The sequence below is a fragment of the Lissotriton vulgaris genome, chromosome 4_1, assembly GCF_964263255.1.
Source record: "Lissotriton vulgaris chromosome 4_1, aLisVul1.2, whole genome shotgun sequence".
NCBI lineage: Eukaryota > Metazoa > Chordata > Amphibia > Caudata > Salamandridae > Lissotriton > Lissotriton vulgaris.
Genome location: NC_141691.1, coordinates 1,356,457,727 through 1,356,476,669, shown reverse-complemented (window position 1 = coordinate 1,356,476,669; position 18,943 = coordinate 1,356,457,727). Strand labels below are relative to the sequence as shown.

The following is an 18,943-nucleotide window of genomic DNA, read 5'->3' as shown; positions in this document are numbered from 1 at the left end:
GCCAGAATTTAGTCTGGTTTAGAGTAGCCGTGACCTTTTTCCTAGATGTGGATCTCCATAATTCATCCCTCTCCTCCTCAAATACCAGCTGGCGCACTCGAAAAAAGACTCCGGTATTTCAGAGCAAATTATTTAATCCTGTGTACTTTATGTTAAAAATACCTGGTTTGTGAGTTTCACCTGTGCAGTGTGGCCTGTACTACTGCCCCAATTACACTGTTCTACGCCTTTTCTTCCACACAACCTATGTTGGTCTTAGCAAGACCGCACGCCCAATTACTTTCTAATTACAGTTACTGGAAATGCTTGTGCTACAATAAAAATGCTTTAGGCGCTCTATATAAAATACTTTAAACATGCCATCATTTCACACTGAAATACATCTGATTATTCAACGTTTATCACCTTTTTGGACTGTTTATTTAATTTTCCAGGTCGACTATTAGGAAAAACATCAGTTACACATTTTTTTAAAGCGTTAGAGTGATAAGAGCAAAATATACATTCTTTTCGCAGTTCAGTTTGGTTCCATTTAACATTTTGTAACAATTTTTACAGTCTGTCTTTGAAACTTAGAAAAGGAAAAGAAAAAACTCTGTGTTCTTTTAGTTGTTTATTTTGCACCTTAGCAGCAGACAGGGCCTAGGGACAGAGCTCTGGTGATCTATGAACAATAGCATAAATCATAGGGAGCCAGAAGACATGAAGCGATTTGACAGCCCGGGCATGTTGATCTATTTCACTGTGTACCTCTTCCTAAATGGCGGGGAAGTGACATTAAAAAAGCAACCCATTAAGGACAGGGTCCCAAGATACCCCATGCCGCAATCTTATAAATTCTAATGTATTTGACACAATCGCCCTCAAGAGTAATTTGTAATGATGAAATGTCGAAAATTACTGAAATGGGCGGGAATATTAACACAAAATGTCTGCATGGTGTATAACATTTCAACCAATGGCAATTACAGCCAATCATCTTAGGGGTGTAGGCCTCAATAGTGCAACAGATACAATGCACCGGGGCTTATGGGCGTAGGCAGGTTCTCTGGACCACGGTTATGTGCCTTTTTTTTTACCGGACTGTTAGCAGGGTCCCATTTCTTTACTTGTATTAGGTCCTGTGGCACAGCTTACTACCACACTGACCTATCTTACAGTGTGTGGGTTAAAGTGTATAAGTGTACCATTCATGCCTACATCTTTTTGATAGAGTGGCATCTCTTTCTTCTTAATGCGCCTAGATTGAGAGTCAAGTTTTAGACTCAGCAATCTCTAGTTTCAGCTCCAATGGCAAAGGGCCAAGTAAGTGCAAGAGCTTCGCCCTAGGATATCTTTGTTTTGTCCAGGACTATGAATCAGAGTGTTCAACTTTACTTTTTTTCAGCAATTTGTTAATCTTTATTTTTTTGGCCCCAATTTATACAAAGTTTTCAATAAGGAAGCAAACATTTGAAGAGAACTTGTAATCTCTGTATATTTATATTTTACTTATTTATTTAGCCTTTCCAGTAAATATGGTAGTTGGTATATCTCAGCATTTGTTCCCCCAAGTCTGTATCTTAGTTAGCTGCTCCATGGAACTTCCAGAACCCAAGGGAGTTCAGGTTAGAATGTTGGTGGGTTCTGAGCGACTAGAGACCTTGGCAGTTTGCTGTTGGGAGCAATTGTTATTGAGAATAAAACGTATTACCTACATCATTTCCTGGAGTGTCTTTGGATCTTCACCACATCAATACAATTTCCCTGAATGTGAAGACAAATGCAAGCACGGGCAAAGCCAATAAGTTTCAGCAAGGAAACTTACTGGCTTGTTTATGATTTTTTAGGTTAGATAGCATCTGCAAATGCACACTCATCTGTGGCAGCCATCTTGGAATGGGATTTACTAAAATATTCCAAATGCATTTAAGGTTGGCGGCCTTGGATGCAGGCGCACCCAGGGCACCTATCTTTGGAGGCAGTTGTTATATTTTAACAGATGCCTTTGAAAGATGGCCACTATGAATGCACATGCAATCACAACAGCCATCTTGAAATTTATTTGTAATATTTTATTAAATCCAGTTCAAAGATGGCTGAGGTGAATGTGTGTGTACCCATAGCTGTCATCTTTCAATGGCTTTGTTAAAATAATACAAATCAAGTCCTCAGTGCCTACTGCACATGCACACTTGTGGGCGGCCTTCTTGGAATTGTCAAAAACATATTTTAGGATGAATAACCAACCACTAACATTGCGACAGGCACCAAAAAGTAAAATAGATAAATAAATATTTAAAGTGGGGGGGGCAGAAGGAAGTGACAAGCAGTAAGGAGCAGGGGAGCAACAGGGGAGAAACAGGTTGGGAAAGGAACTATTAGAAATAAAAGTAGGCGGTGTGAGGAGAGAAAGTAGCACAAAGAGCGCACATATGGGAGAAGGTTAAGGAGAAGCAGCACACAGGGAGAGAGCAAGAAAACACAGGAACTCTAACGGAGTACTTAAAATGAGAGAATATAGTCATTTTGTTAATCCAAGCAATGTCAGCAGTGTAAAGATATGGCAACCAATCAGAACACTGTTAGACTGAAGTGCTCCTGGGTGAGTCAAACACATGAATATTAAGGAACCCCTTAGAACCAACAGGAGACAACTGAGATGGACAACAAAGGCATCCAGCAATGAGAAAGAGGCTGACCCCCCAAAGCTAATTCTATGTACATTAGAAACATAAGGTTTGACCACTAAATAACTAAAACTGTCTATGGCAGAGACGTTAAAAAATACATTAAGTAATTTATGAAACATTTTTCATTAAAACAAAAATGTCATATGTTGAGGCGCTGCCTTCTGGGGTTGCCTATTGGGTTTGTACACAAATATACCTCACAAACTCAAATAATTATAAAAAAGAATTCTTATTGTTACATTGGTTGCAATCAGGCAATCATATATGCTCTAAATTATCCAAGTAATGTGAAAAGACACCATGGAAAACTAAACATACATTCTTACAAAGCAGAAAAAGAGCTAGCAAAGGAACGAGTTAATAATTGTATGGTATTATCCCACTGAAGGCACAAAGAGGCCCATTTCAAATCATACACTGGGTGGAATGGGAAAGACCAAATAGCATATACAATTTTGATCAGTCTTTTCAAGGTCTGTATGAAAGTGGGGGAGAATTGTGTGTTATGGAAACTGATGCTGGTGGGATGTATAATGTTTTAAAGAGTTCTGAAAACATTGTAATGCTCTAAGGTTGGTAGGAGAGATGGAAAGGAGGGGCCAGGAGAAAGGAGCTAAGGAAATAATATAGCAGAATATATCCTCCAGACAGAGCAATAGAGTGTTGTGGTCAGATGAACCTAGGTCCCAGTAGAACAGGATTTTTCATGAATAAATCCTCCTTATGAGGAGCCCCAAAGTCAGTGGTCTAAAAAAACATTTTTCACAGAAGCTCCTTGAGTAAAAATGTTTGGCCAGGTCTCCTCATGTAAAGTAACCAACAAAACAAATTTGCAGTCAATGCTGAAAACAAGGGGCCCGATTCACAAAGGTAAACTGAGACGAAAGTATAACTTTACGACTTTCGGTAAGGGCATTTACGAGTAGTAAAGTTAGACTTTTGTCTCAGTTAAACTTAAGTTTTGGTCTTAAGTTTAACTGGGACCAAAACAGTGACAAAAGTCTAACTTTACTACCGGCGGCGGTCGAACCATAAGCCCCACGCGCCAGAGTCATCCGCTCTGGCCGCTGCGCCACACCTCTATTCCCTATAAGTTCAGTACTTGCCGGACTCACATCCATCTTTACTGCTGAGACTCTGATTGAACCAGTAATGTCATGCTGTTTTGTTTTAAGGTTTGCTCTTAGTTTTTGTGTGCTTTGGGCATTCTTTATTACATCTTTTTCCAGTTACCTACATTGCTGCTTTACCTTTTCGGTTTATGTTTTTTGTTGTTAAAGCTCATCTGTCCCTGTTGCACCTCAGTATTCGTAGTTCAGTCTCCATAATTCTAGTCCTATTTCTGTTTGTGTGCATATTCTTTCCAGTTGTTCTAGTTCTGTCTGCATAATTCCAATCCTTTCCTTGTTTGCATGCATATTCCTTGTCGTGTATTTCAGTATCCCTTGATCTACGTACTTTCAGTCCTCTTCTTGTTTCTTAGAATTCAGAACTGCTTTTCTGAGACCTTTTCCTATATTCAGTTCTTTTTGATCCGATCCCCATTATTCTCTCCTGTGTCTATATTAAAATATAAGTTATTGTTGCCAGAGGGTGCCAGTGAGTTTTGTACCTCTTTCACAGAAATTCACTCACCACGCTTCTCCTATCAGAGCTGCTGAGTGTTGTCCGAGATCCCCTGAGATTGACTGTTTCTTGCCTTATTGTTCGATCTTTTTTCTCTACCAACAAGATCATTTTCCACAGAGTATATAAACTATCATTCATTGTAAACACCCTCTTCACACAAGGTAGTACAAGGGTAAGAGTTCCACTCACTGTTCATATTCCAATTCTTCCTTAGTCAGTTAACTGTTACTCCACACTAGCCAACACTTGTTTTGCCAAAACTGACTTCATCAGGGATGGAAACAATATAATACATCAACATTTCTCTATCTGTACATAGACAGACTAAACCCACCCAAACCACGTGATTTATCATGTAACATTCAAAAAAATATTACACCACATACATTGTGCTATAAGTAATTTACCCATGTGCCCCCGTTTTACAGTTCTATAACAAAACCATATAGCAGGAGTCACAGGATGTCCAGGATACTGCCATGTTACTTTCAGTTACTGAAAGTGAGAGTGATTTGAATGCTTTAGAGACTTTACTTGCGAACTTGGGGATTAATATTAGTTTGAGTTTGGACAGTTGATAAATAAAAATAGAAATTATCGTGATGAACAGATCAGGTAATGAAAATGGGGGTTTTATTCGACTTACAGGTCCCAAGTGTAATTTGAGACTTGACAAGAACCTCATTCCCAGTATAAGTAAGGAGATTTATTTGAGAGTGGGGGAGTGGATTGAAAGTATACAAGGGGATGCCTTTCTCACCGGGCAGACCCATTATATCGAAAATTGGGTCACCAACAGAAAGGTTATCTTATTATGTGGGTGTGTTTTGAGAGTTTTCATTAGGGATATCCTTTCCTATATTGAAGATACTAAACATGTATTAAATATGAGGAAAGATATTGCTTGGGAGTTGGTGACATGATGCTACTTACCATGAATGTGGTGTCTTTATATACTAATATTACCCAAGATTGGAGATTACATGCTTCAAGGTACTTTTTGAATAGCAGACCAGCTAAGTAAACGGAATAATCAGAGATAATTTTGGATAAGATAACATTAATATTGGGAAATAATGCTGTTCTGCATAATGAAGCTTGGTACAGACAACTACAAGGAGCTGTCATAGGCTCCAGATCTGAACTCTTATATGAAAACCTCTTTATGAGATGGTTTGAGGGTCAGCAGATCTGGAGCTCAGGTGGTTCTGGATGGAATGATAGAATCAAGTACCGGGGAAGCTTAATTGACAGGGTGGTATTGATCTGGATAGGCAATGAAAATAAGCTCCAAGATTTATTTGGAAATGTACATAAAATGACAATAACAAGAGGTTCACTCTTATATTCAGTAAAGAGAGAAGATAACGTTTTTGGATGTCAACATCCAAGTGTCATGTACCATAAGGGGAGAACAATTAAGAATGTGCTCAGGCCCAGCTACCCAATTGTAAACCCTAACATGTGTTGGTGGGACTGGAGTTCATTGGTAAACTGTGCACATAACTGGAAGAAAGGTAACATATGGAAATATAGTCTGAGGTAAATGAAGAAAAATAACTGCATCAAAGTGTATCAAGGTATGCACGTTTCTTGCCACAAAACTGCGCAAATAATATCTATTGCACAAAACAGCGCAAATAATATCCATTTAGAGAGCGGAAATGGCTGACGGAGGGAAATCTAAGTTCTGTGATAGATATATCACTCAGTGTCCGACCAGCAACTCTGAGATCAAGATAATGACGAAAAAAGAACTGCCACTGCAAAAATGGCAGATGGCATATGGGAGCCTATTTGGCTTCGTTCCATGCAATTAAGGACTCAAGTTGCTAGTGTTTTAAGCAAACATATGGATACATGAAGGCACATTCAGAGAAGGCTCCCCAGGCAAGCAAAGTACACACATTTTTCTTCCTCTTCAAGCATGTTTCATGTGTGTCTCATGAAAATGTGGTACTGTGGCGACGTGACTCAGATGCTGCACACTATTTCTTAATACATTCTTTCCTAAAGCATCAAACAAATGATAGTGATATACTTGCATTGATATACAAATGGTGGTTTCTGACTGGTAGCATAATCTTTCCAGCGTCTTATGACACAGTCTCACACTCACTTCAGGTGCCTGCACGAGATCAGCATACAAGGACCCGCTTTCCGCTGGATCTGCTTCTTTTTAACAGATAGAACTCAAGCTGTCAGACTGGCACTTAATTCCTCAGACGCTCAAAAACCCGTCTGCCGAGTGCCTCAAGGTTAATCAATCAGCCTCACCCTTATTAATACATATATGATCCCACCGGCCAACGTAATTCACGCACATGACTTCAACATCATCTCCTAGGACGATGACATGCAAATCGTACTCTCCCTCTCGGAACAAGACCCAGACACAAGAAACAAGTTTACACCCTGCATTAGGGAAGTTGCTAATTGTATGAAAGCCAACTGACTCAAGCTCAACACTGACAAAACAGAAGTAGGGATCTTTGTCAAGAACACCTCACGAATGAAGAAATTTGGACCCATCTTCACTCCCAGCACCCACTCCAGGTACCTCAGAATACTCCTCAACAGCAACAATGGACATGACTGCACAAGTCAACGCCGTCAGTGCATCCTGCTGCCAGACCCTGAAGATGCTAAAGAAGGAAGATCTTCAAATTGCTCCCAAGCAAGAAAAACTGTCACTCGCACCCTAGAAACCAGCAAGTCGTACTATGGGAATACCCTCTAAGCCGTGTTCCCCAGGTAACTCACTACAAGGCTACAAACGAACCAGAAGCACTAGGCACACACACCTGCTGAGCACTAGGATACCCTCACAGGTGATAGTGAGCTTTACAAAGTAAGCAGTTCTTTATTGCTCAATTACCAACAATCATTGCAATTAAAAACAATAAACTCATGAATAAAAAAACAGTTGCATTATTCACCAATTAATATACAACTATGTACACATAAAAGAATGATTATTTCTATAGTTACATGTCACACTAGAACATTGATACCGCAATTGCACTTATTATATCACAAGTTTTAAAAATTCGCAAGTCAAACAACATCTGAAAATCGGATTCCCACGGATGTGCAATAAAAACTATACAAATTATACGACATAGTGCAATAGCTATCGAAATGTCAAAGTGCAAAATTTGTAGACATTATAAGTCCTAGTGCAAATAAGCAATAAAAAGGTGCTTCTATATACTCTTTAGGTGCTAATCACAAAAATTGCCTAAGACATTATCATAAAAATCCAGCTACAAGCGCATTCAAGAAATATCAAAGTGCAAAAATTGTAAACATTATAGGTCCAAGAGCAAATAAGCAATTAAAAGGTGCTTCCATATATACTCTTTAGGTGCTAATCACAAAAAGACAGAATCATAAAAATCCGACTGCGAGCGCATTCAAAGTGAGCTTTACAAAAACACAAAGCATAACATAAAATAATATAACTTGTATTCTTGGCAAAGAGCCCATCACATTTTGCGGGTGGGCGTCATTAGTCATTCCACTTTGGAGGGGTGGGGGCTGGAGGAAGTGGGTCATGAGTCAGACCAGAAGCAATCATGGGGTATGCAACGCAGGGAATGGGGTAGGGTCAAGGAGATTTAAAAGTGGTCTGTCACTTGGTAGCCCCCTCTTTCTACCCTGATGTGCTGCCACACATAGGTCTCAGACAGAATTTTGCTACCTCTCCACCCCAACATGGCTATTATTATTATTATTAAATTAAATTTATAGGGCGCACAGCTACCCAGAGGTTTCCCGGCGCACAGGACAGAAAGCAGGCGGAAATGAACAATCTAGTTACTGATTGAAAAGCCAGGTCTTAAGACCTTTGCGGAAGCTTTTGTGGCAAATTTTGTGGCGAAGTGTGGGAGGAAGAGAGTTCCACAGTGTTGGGGCCAGGTACGTGAAAGAGCGTCCACCAATGCGTGAGAGTCTGAATCTAGGGACTAAGAAGTTGGCTTGGGACGTGGAACAAAGTAGACGTGAAGGAAGATAAGCTTGGGCTAAAGAGCACAGATAGTCGGGAGCAGTGCCCAGCGTAATCTTTTGCATATAGCATAGAACCTTAAATTTCATCCGTTGTTCAACCTTGAGCGAATGGAGATCACGCAAAATGCCTGTAGTTACATTAGAGTCCATTGTGCCCGAATAAAGGCACTGATTGTTGAGGGCACTAGATTGCCTAGTTGCCATCTCCATCAGGAGATGCTTTCAGGGGTGAGGCTGGTTGGAATAGGTCCTTCTAATGGCCCTACACTTCTTGCTCTACCTCGGTTCCCCCAAGGATTATGTGTGGTGTGACTAAGAGTCACGTAACGCCCCTGGAGGAACTAATGTGCTAGAGATGTCATGGATGTTTGATGTATAACTTTGTTATCTGGTCTCTCTGGACTATGCTGTCCCCATAGAGAATGTAAATAGGATACGCGCAATTTCATGTTCAGGGTTGCTATGTATTTGGCTATATTGTGTATTGTGCAAAGTTAACGGTTGCAGTGGTTGCTATACCACCTTGTTTGATGGAAAATACAGTTGCTATATTCTACCCCAAGAAGTGGAGTATGTTGCCTTTGTGGGGAAGGCAATGTTCAAGCAGTTTGTAAGGTTAGACCCCATCACCATTGCACAAGTGAGTGTACTGTTGCTAATTTTATGCCATTCACATAGAGGCCTATTCACAAAGGTAAATTATGTGTACAGACAAATCTACCTTTTTTATGCTTGCCAGGAAATCACTAAGGAATTCCTGGTAGGTGTAAACCCATTTGTGAGAGCGGAGATCTCCCCGTCTGCAAATCGCATTCAAGGGGTAGGAGAGTGATTTATCCATGGAGAGGTTAGTTTGGGAAGTTTGGTAATGCCCACAAATAAACAAACAAACACACTCTGATCTATCCTTTTCCACCCTGGAAGGGATCAGAAATGTACTCCAGCGCAGGGCTGTAACAAACCACTTTCCAGGCTGTGGAGGGGCGTGGAACTTACCCCGATGTGCTTCGGGTGTAGGGGAAGTGCTTTCACAAAGAGGAAACATAGTTTCCCCACTGAGAAATGTTTTTAGAAAACCCCTTACATTTGCACAGGGAGCTGTCCACTTTGGAGAACTCCAGAGAACTCCACTCTGTGGTAATACGATTCCGGAGGTAAAGTCAAATGACCAAACCATGAATACAACTTGTAACCTGTACATGGTGCAGCTTATTCATTTGCACTCCTTGGAATACTTGTGAATTAAAATACTTAGGAAGAATACGGTCAGGTGGAGATTTCTACATGAATTTTCCAACTTTTTCCATGAACTGAGCCTCTACTGCCTAACAAGATTCAGTGTAGTAAAAATTACAAAGTTTATGGAAGTCACTTTGGGCTAGATGTAGGTAATTTACAATTACTGATTCGAAAATACGGAATTTTACAGATTCGGTATTTTCAAATCGGTAATTGCAATGTAGATAAAAATTCGGTAACAAATACAGAATCGGTAAGATTCAGTATTTACCGAATCAGTATTTACCGATTCGGTATTTGCCATTGATTCCTATGGGCCTGGATGACTGTCAATTACCGAATTGGTAATTACCGATTCAATAAAATTGTGAATGAGTCAAGGGTGGCAGGGTGTCACTTTGACACCCTGTTTCACCCCTGATTAGTGTTGGTGTGCACATGTGGCATACATTCATGCCCTAAGGGCATGTATGTCTGTCACATGGCACAGGTGTAAATGCACATTTATGCATTTACATAGGAATTCCTTATTTACCACCAACTAATAGTTGGTGGTAAATAACAAATTCTTAAAGGCCAGCAGCACTCTTTCAAGTGCTTCCTATATCTTATTTACCGATTCGGTAAATTCCGAATCTGTAAATGTTGATTCGGTATTTACCGAATCGGTAAATACTGATTTGGTAAATACCGAATCAACATTTACCGATTCGGAATTTACCGAATCGGTAAATAAGCCTCCTACATAGGGAAAGGATATTACCGGTCAGTAACGGACGATTTCGGCCGTTACCGACCGGTAAAAGCCTACCTACATCTGGCCCTTTGTTATGTAACCGAACAAGCTACATTGCTCCTGGTCAGCCCTAATTTCTTTCATACCCAACCCTACGTACTTCCTTTGAGCTTCGGTATTACGCTACTATGAATCCACCTGGAGCCGTCTGGATGGAACTTATGGTCCAAACATAATTTACACTCCTAGCAACAGTGCACCTACGACATCGCAGACAGTGCACATGCCCCCCCATGCCGGACCACACATTCTTCTCTCTTTACTTACCGGTGCTGCTCTGGATGGTCCTCACTGTTGTCGTTGTGCGTGGTGGTGACGAAGACCTCAGTGACACACATTCGTCATCTTGGGAGCAGCCCTTTTCGATGGCCCTCACATAGCTGTGGCTCCTCATCCGAAAACAGCCCGGCATGGGCAAATCCAAGGCCTCCACAGCCTGCGACTCCAGTTCGCTGAACACGGACTCGCAGACGGACTCAAACTGACCGTTGAGTTCCATCTCGCTCATCTGCAAGCAAAGAATGGGCATTTTGATTGATTACATTTATAGAACCGGTCTGCTCTACTACTGAGAATTGCATCATCATTGCAATATTGTAACTTTTTCGATGCATCCGTCATTGGAACTTTTGTAAAACAGACTTGTCACTTACAACTGCAACTTACTCATCATATTTCGTATTGCTACTTGAGCTACAAAGGTCTGCTGTGGGACCCAGTGGTTTGGCACGACACAACAGCTTGACATAAAAGTTCCTGTAGAGTCAGTGAATAGGCTTCTCTCTAGTTATGATGTGCTACATGTGGTGATGTGGCTTTCCCCCGATTGTCACTCTGTTGAGGTTCAAGCTGTAAAAACTCCTAGTCTGGAGCTGTCCTGGCCCATCTTCGCCCTATGGCCAGAACCAAATCTGTTTCTGATACTCCCTAGCCCAGACTCTCCCCAATTTTAGTGATTCTTCTCTTGTGTTCTCCTACTCACGTTTATGTTGTCACCCAAAAGCACACATAACTTCCACGCAAGTGGCTGACCTGCCTAAGTGACTCACCCGGCTATGTGACACCCTAGCCCAAAAACCACCCTAGCCAAACCTATGGGCACTGGGATGTTGAGTTTTGTTCCAGTAAGGTTGTTCCCTTATGTCTCACCGACGGTGTGGTTCCATACAGCATGTTTTGGTTATAGTAATGTAAGAGGTCTGGTGTTTACTGGTGGCGAGGGTTATAAGATGCAATAGAGTTACATGGGAAAACTACCATGCAGTATGGTTAGGTCTTGAGGTTAAATGGATGGAGTGCTGAGAAGTATTGCAGTTTGTTGCGGTGTGATTCTGTCTGGTGTTGTGTAACAGGATGAATTGTGGGGGCGTGTGGTATTGAATGGGACAGAGAGTTCCAGGCAGTGAGGTTTGCAAATACACTTAATAGGTTGTAAGGTTGAAGGGGAGGTGAGAGTTCTGTTGTGGTGTGTTGTTGTCTAGCTATATGGGCATGTTGTGTGTGTCTGTGTAGTGGTTTGAAAAGGTGATGTAATTTGTTGCAACCTTTTGTAATATGAAATGATATAGTTGAGCAGGAGTGTGCTTAAGGAATAATGTGTGGTCAAGGAATAATGTATGATTGTGATTTCTAGACATGGGAGAATATTTATGAACTTGTCATGCAGTGCAGCGCAGCAAGCGGTACAAAAGGGGTTGGTGATGGACGGAGCTTCTGAATCAATCAGACACTCACACCCAGTCAAGAGATCTGGGTTTAATCCATCACCGTTCTTTAGCCCACTCTGCCACCCCAGTTCAGACATGGCTATATGCAAATCAGTCTGACCCCGTGCCTCATGGGAACAGTGCAGCCCGAACTGCCAAGCCATGTCTTCCCTGGACCGGAAACAAGCTTCCGAGGACCGGTTTCTGGCATTCCAGCCTTCTTCAGCCTGGCTTGCTTGAATCCAGTGGCAAAGTGAGCAAGGGACTCACGTCTGAGTATACCCTGCCACACTTATGGCGGCCAAAAGCGGTACAAAAGGGGTTGGTGATGGACGGAGCTTCTGAATCAATCAGACATTCACACCCAGTCAAGAGATCTGGGTTTAATCCATCACCGTTCTTTAGCCCACTCTGCCACCCCAGTTCAGACATGGCTATATGCAAATCAGTCTGACCCCGTGCCTCATGGGAACAGTGCAGCCCGAACTGCCAAGCCATGTCTTCCCTGGACCGGAAACAAGCTTCCGAGGACCGGTTTCTGGCATTCCAGCCTTCTTCAGCCCGGCTTGCTTGAATCCAGTGGCAAAGTGAGCAAGGGACTCACGTCTGAGTATACCCTGCCACACTTATGGCGGCCAAAAGCGCAGCAAATCACCTTTCTGTGTTGCGTGACAGGAAAAGGGCAGGAATGCACCGTATTTAAGTCAATGTGGTGCATTCCTGCCTTTTCCCCTGCACTGGCGCCCTTATGGCAGCTTAGCACCAATGCAGGCACCTTTGCACCATGGTGCAAGGGTGCCTCCATTGCATGCAGGATTTTTTTTTGTTGCAGGAAGGGGGCACCTTCCTGCACAAAACCAATCCCCTGAAGCATAATCCTCTTTCTATTTCTGCTGCAAAATGGAGCCCACTCAAAAAGAGGAAGAAACAGATATTTCTCCTTGTTACGTCTCTCTTGGAAAAGTGCATCTTTTTTCGCACATTCCCAGGGTTTAATTATTTTGGTGAATGCCAGACTTTCTATTTGACTCTTGCATTTTGCTTGGCAAACCCCTGACCACTCTACAAATTCTTTAATTGTGGTCCGTTTCCCATCCTCTTTCGGTTATCAACTTCATTGCACATCATAGAGTCCTAACATGATGGAGAGGCAGTCCAAATCTGCCCTCGCTACACTGGCAAGCCAACCTCCATACAGGAGGACACCTTGTCAAAGGCGAAAGGAAGTAGATCATATGACTTCCGTTTTGAGGGATTTTCACTGGCTGCCCATGGCATCTAGAATCTACTTCAAAAGCGTGCACTACCCACAAAGCTCTAGGCTATGGTTTTAATATAGATCTGAAAAACACACTGTACATCACAGGAAGACTGATTCTTTTTTTGGGATAAACAATTTGTTGTACATTGATTCTTCATGTAATGTGCTTGTCTTTTGTCTTAGTCCTTTCTTTGTGTTTTCTTGTTCCCTCTCTACCACAATGCCTATGTATGTTCTGACTTCTACCTGGAGAATTCCATGAGTGTCAGTTGGTGTGGTCTGGTCAGCTGGCGAGGATTGTACTCAGCTGTGTCTTGCATTAAATCTACTTATAACCAACCAGAAGTATCCTGTCATCTGTTCATGTATTCTTTACAACATTTTGGCGACGAGGATGGGATGTACCCATGTCTTGATAGAGTGTCTTGTTTCATCTCACTCTTCTCTTTTCATCCTGTGTCTCTGAATTCTCTTTTGTCTTTGTGGCTGTTGTTGCAGTCTCTTGTATTGTAATCTTTGTTTTCCTTTATTTCTTTTCTTTTCTATAAAGGAGGGAGATGTGTTGTACATTGATTCTTCATGTAATGTGCTTGTCTTTTGTCTTAGTCCTTTCTTTGTGTTTTCTTGTTCCCTCTCTACCACAATGCCTATGTATGTTCTGACTTCTACCTGGAGAATTCCATGAGTGTCAGTTGGTGTGGTCTGGTCAGCTGGCGAGGATTGTATTCAGCTGTGTCTTGCATTAAATCTACTTATAACCAACCAGAAGTATCCTGTCATCTGTTCATGTATTCTTTACAACACAATTGTATTGATTTCAGCACAATACAAAAGGTTACATTCAGATCAAGTGGTATGTCACAATCACTATTTAATAAAGCAAGTAGCACAGCACCCAAAGAATCCCACATACCAGGCAGATAACAAGTGCAGTGTCAGTCTTATTATAATGGGTCCCCACCCAACTCCCCCACAACTTGGTCCATATTTTGTAATATTATGGGGGGGGGAGGAAACCGCTGACCTCATACACTGACTTCTCTTGATGGGCACGCCAGTCCACCGGAGGTCGCCACTGAGATATCAAGGACTGAGAACAAGTATAAATAAATTAGGCTCACTCCTTGAAATGGAATAAGCAAAAAAGTCAAAAATACTCCACCAAAACTCCTATCAAGCCACAAATCTTTGGAACTGCCTACCTGAGCATCTACCGCTCAATACAAACCTGCTCTCTTTCACTTAAGACTTAAAAACTCACATATTCAGGATTACCCAGTTGTACCCAAGTTCTCAGAGAATGTTTGATCATAATTTCTGAGTTCAGGGAAAGCCCTTTGCTACCCCCATGGGTAAGACTGTGCAATACATATATTTTAATGGACAGTCCTCTTAAGAACAATGTATCTTCCTTTACAGGCACTGCAGTGTTGTTCCAAATGCTATAATAATATTTACTGAATGACCTAATTTGCATCACTCATCAGCCTGTCCTTTCCTGATTTTGAGCTCTACACATGAGCACCCATTATCTTCATTCGCCTAGTCCAGTCTTAAGCCACATCACCATTACGAAGCAACATAGCATAATTGAAACATTGTCAAGGGCTATGATAAAATTCAGGTGGACCTCACTTGGTGATCTTCTTTGATGTCCTGAAACTCAGGTCCAAGTTTCAAGCATCTATTAAGCTTCCCTCAGATGAAACTGTGATATGGAGATCACGTGAGCCCATGACTTCATGATATTTCACAAGTTTTTGTTTTCATGTCCTTTTCACTGAGGGAAGGCCCAATGAGCTTTGGTTGTCAGCTCCCTTTCTGGTTTAGTCTGTGTATAGGATGTTTACTGGCATAGCCTGGCGCTGTCCTTTCTCCTTATTTTACAGAAAATCTTAACTTTTTTAGTTTTCAATCAATAATTATACGCCTATTGCAAATAATACATAAAAACAGTAAAGTTCGACTCCACTGATAACCCTTTAACAGACCCTCAGCTTGTCCCCCAAAAAACTGCCCAGATGTCAATTTGTCAAAATGCCATGTATAGCAGAAGTGTCATCACATATGACACCTTTTCCCAATCTTAATCATCCCATCTCTAGCTTGGGTCTGTTGTTTTAGCAGTTTATGGCTCTGTCTGCTGCCCTGTCCAGCCCCGAGAGAACCTTGTTGGGTAGCCACGCGCTTTATAAATCCCCAATACAATACAATCCCATAGAACCCAAAATGATGCTGACAGTGTAGGGAAATATCAAAAAGCGTAAACTAGAGAAAATAAAACAGTGGTCCTAGACTCCAGTACACTCCAGTAGAGTCCAGTACACTTCAGTTCCTGCCACAGATCCCATAACTGCCTGAGACCAGACCAGAAAGCAAGGACAGGGAGAGAGATAAGAATGGCCAAGCCAGGAGCTGCAATATCTGTTTTATTTCCTTCCATAAATTCCTCTTATTTGGCTAACATTGTCCAGATCCCTCAGATATCATTACTGTGTCTTCTGCTTCTGCCTTGCTGTTTACCACGACCTCTCTCTTGTTTCGCCTGGTAACTTGTGGAGTGTTTCTTTAAGCTGATTTAGGTATATTAAGGTCAGGAGATTTAAGTAGTAAGCAATGAGTGTGCCCAAGAAAAGCAATACATTAAAGGGCATCCATTTTGCAGCCTGTTAGCTGTGCCAATCCCAGTCAGATGTTGAATACAAGATGTGTTCAGCCAGTGGAGCAAGGATCCAGCAATGGATGGTCTTCTAGATGGAGAATCATGAAAGAAATAACAATAGGTGCAGTATCGACCAAACGACACTGTGCCCTTCTGGCACTCCCTGTGAGACGCTGTCTCTAACGGTAGTTCAATTGTAATCCATTAAAGTCAAATAATGTAATCAACATCTATTTATCATTGATCCAAATAATGATATCTTTATTTCATAGTTCATACCGATCAATTCATTATAACATTCAAAATTCTTCTTCGAATAGTCGATTTTCAACAAAAGTAAATATCGCTTCTTCATTTGATAAAGAATCAAATTACGAAATGTACTTCCCTATGCATTTCGGGACTCATGCCCTTCATCAGGGGATTGGTGTACGATCTGAAAGGGAAAAAATGTACGTTTTAATGTAATGTTCAGGTGTGGTTACTCTTCCAAATGCTGAGAACGTGGTGAAAAATGCATGCTTGGGAGCGGAAAAAAGTGCGATGGCTGTTAACGATCAGTGCAAGTAACTGTGGTATAGTGACAATGTGCAAAGCTGACTAAAGATATTGATCGGTGATAATCAGCAAGCCGAGTTGGAGTGTCTATGGGAAGTTGCGTTATCATACGGGTGTGTCTGTGTGCCGTAAAGTTGGTTAGTGAAACAAGGAGAATATTGCCATCGCAAAGAATAGGTGAACGCCGAGACGCCATGTAATTAAACTAAACTAAAAATGGTCAGATCAACTGTGTGCCGGGTGGTTCTGTGCTCGAAGTAACAACGTGTTAAACTGAATTTGATCAAGTTTAGTGCTGCCCGTGCAAATAAGATATAAATTCTGGGGAAAGTGGCAATCTTACCGCATATAGATTCATGACAAGTCAGTAACTCCGGCGGTCAGTTCCAGTCTCGAAGCTCGAGATGGTATGAGGTGTGCATGCGTGGGCGTCGGGAGTGTTTACAGGGTTATTAAAGCGCAAAGAAGGACTAGATTGTGTGGCGGCCATGTTGTAACAGTATCGTGTTGTGTGATCAGCAAGTGTAAAATGTACGGACAGAAGAGTGAATGGCTTATGATGGGTATTTTGTAAGATACCCATGCGGTGTAAAATACAAGTAAATGGAAGGTAACGTGTGGTCAAGTAAAGAAGCACCTAATTTGTGGTCAAGTAAAGAAATAACCTAATTTGGAACCACATGTGTAAATGTCAATAAAGTTGGTGAAAAAAATGTCCCTAACGGGCTGTGTATGGACTATGTGTGATTGGAATACGTCTGATAGACAAAAACTGTGCAACAGGTTCTAGATCAATTAAAATATGATAATGAAACATGCATATTCATGGAATGAAAAAAACATATTAAACAGAATCATAAGGATACAAAAAGTGCTGAAAGCATGTTAAAGAAAACACCTGTGTTCCATCCTATCATTGAGACCTTTGGGCTGGCAAGCGCCCAGTTTTTTTATCCAAATGATTTCGCGTTGTAGTAATCTCTTTCTGTTGTCAATACCCTGTCTGAGCGGGACAACCTCCAAAACAAGAAATCCGAGTTGACTAATGTTGTGATTGTTGGTAATGAAGTGTGCAGCAAGGGGTGACTTCATGACCTTGTTCCTGATGGTGCTCTTATGTTCGGTAAGACGAACTTTCATTTTTCGTTCGGTTTTTCCTACATACGGTAAACCGCATGGACATTTCAAAAGGTAGACCAGTTTTTTTGAATCACATGTGACATTAGCAAACAGCTTGATAGTTTTCCCTGATGTGGGATGATTGAGTGAGTTGCCTTGGATGACTTTATGGCAATGACTGCAATTCAAGCATGGTTTAGTTCCAGTATATCTCAAACCAATTGCTGTAGGTATGACTTCCAGTAGGTCATTGATGTTCTTTGATCGCTGGTAAGCGAAAAGTGGCACATGGTTAAAAATCCTGTTGAAATCTGGTTCACATTGAATCATTTGCCAATTTTTCAGGATTATCTTTTTGATTTGTGAACTCCTGGTTGAAAATGTTGATACAAAGACAGATCTGTAAGTAGACTTTTCTCTTGTGCTGGTAGATAAAAGATCTTTGCGATTGGTATCATCTGCCCGTTCCTTGACAGAATGCAGAACCAGATTAGGATATTTCCTGTCTTTATATTTTGCTAGCATTTTTTGTTCATTGTCTAGGTACGTTTCTGGTTCTGAGCAAATTCTTCTGATCCTAGGTAGTTGTGAATATGGTAGATGTTTTTTTAAGGGAAGAGGATGACAGCTGTCATAATGTAATGAATTGTTCCTGTCAGTGGATTTTATGTATAGTTCTGTCTCTATTTTGTTATTGTGACACTTTACTAATACATCAAGGATTGGTAGACTGTGTGTACTCACGGAGTGCGTGAATTTGATATGATCATCGATGTTGTTGATGTAAGAAATAAATTCAGTGATCTCTTCTGGTGCACCGTACCAAATCAAAAAAATGTCATCTATGTACCACCAACATTTTTTTATTTTGTCATTCCATCTCGGGTTGGTCAGAATGTGGTCTAATTCCAGTCGATGCATAAAAAGGTTTGCATAGCTGGGGGCTGCGCAATTTCCCATTGAGGTACCAACGAGTTGCAAGAAGAACTCTCCGTTCCATGTAAAGTAGCTGTGATACAGGGTGTATTGTATCAGTTCTAGTAATAAGATCTTTAATTCCTCTTTAATTGGATGCTGCATAAGGAATGATTCAATGGCTTCAAGACCTCTGTTGTGTGGAATAGACGTGTATAAAGCACACACATCAATGGTGCATAAAGTGATGGTTGCGTCTGGGTCAAGCACTGTTTGTTCGGGTTTGTTCAGGAAATAAGTGGTGTCACGAAAGTACATAGTCATGTCCTTAACAAGTGGTTGTAAACATGTTTCTATATATTTCCCTGTTGGCTC

The 18,943-nt window shown here is 41.2% G+C and overlaps 1 protein-coding gene across 1 annotated transcript in view; it reads right to left on the bottom strand.

Moving 5' to 3' along the window:
• DLGAP1 (DLG associated protein 1) overlaps positions 1 to 18,943 on the bottom strand; it is a 621,409-nt gene that overhangs the window by 441,564 nt on the left and 160,902 nt on the right. The window contains exon 4 of the mRNA XM_086965589.1: positions 10,615 to 10,855. Coding sequence (XP_086821715.1) covers positions 10,615 to 10,855 — 241 coding nt within the window. The remainder of the gene's footprint in view (positions 1 to 10,614; positions 10,856 to 18,943) is intronic.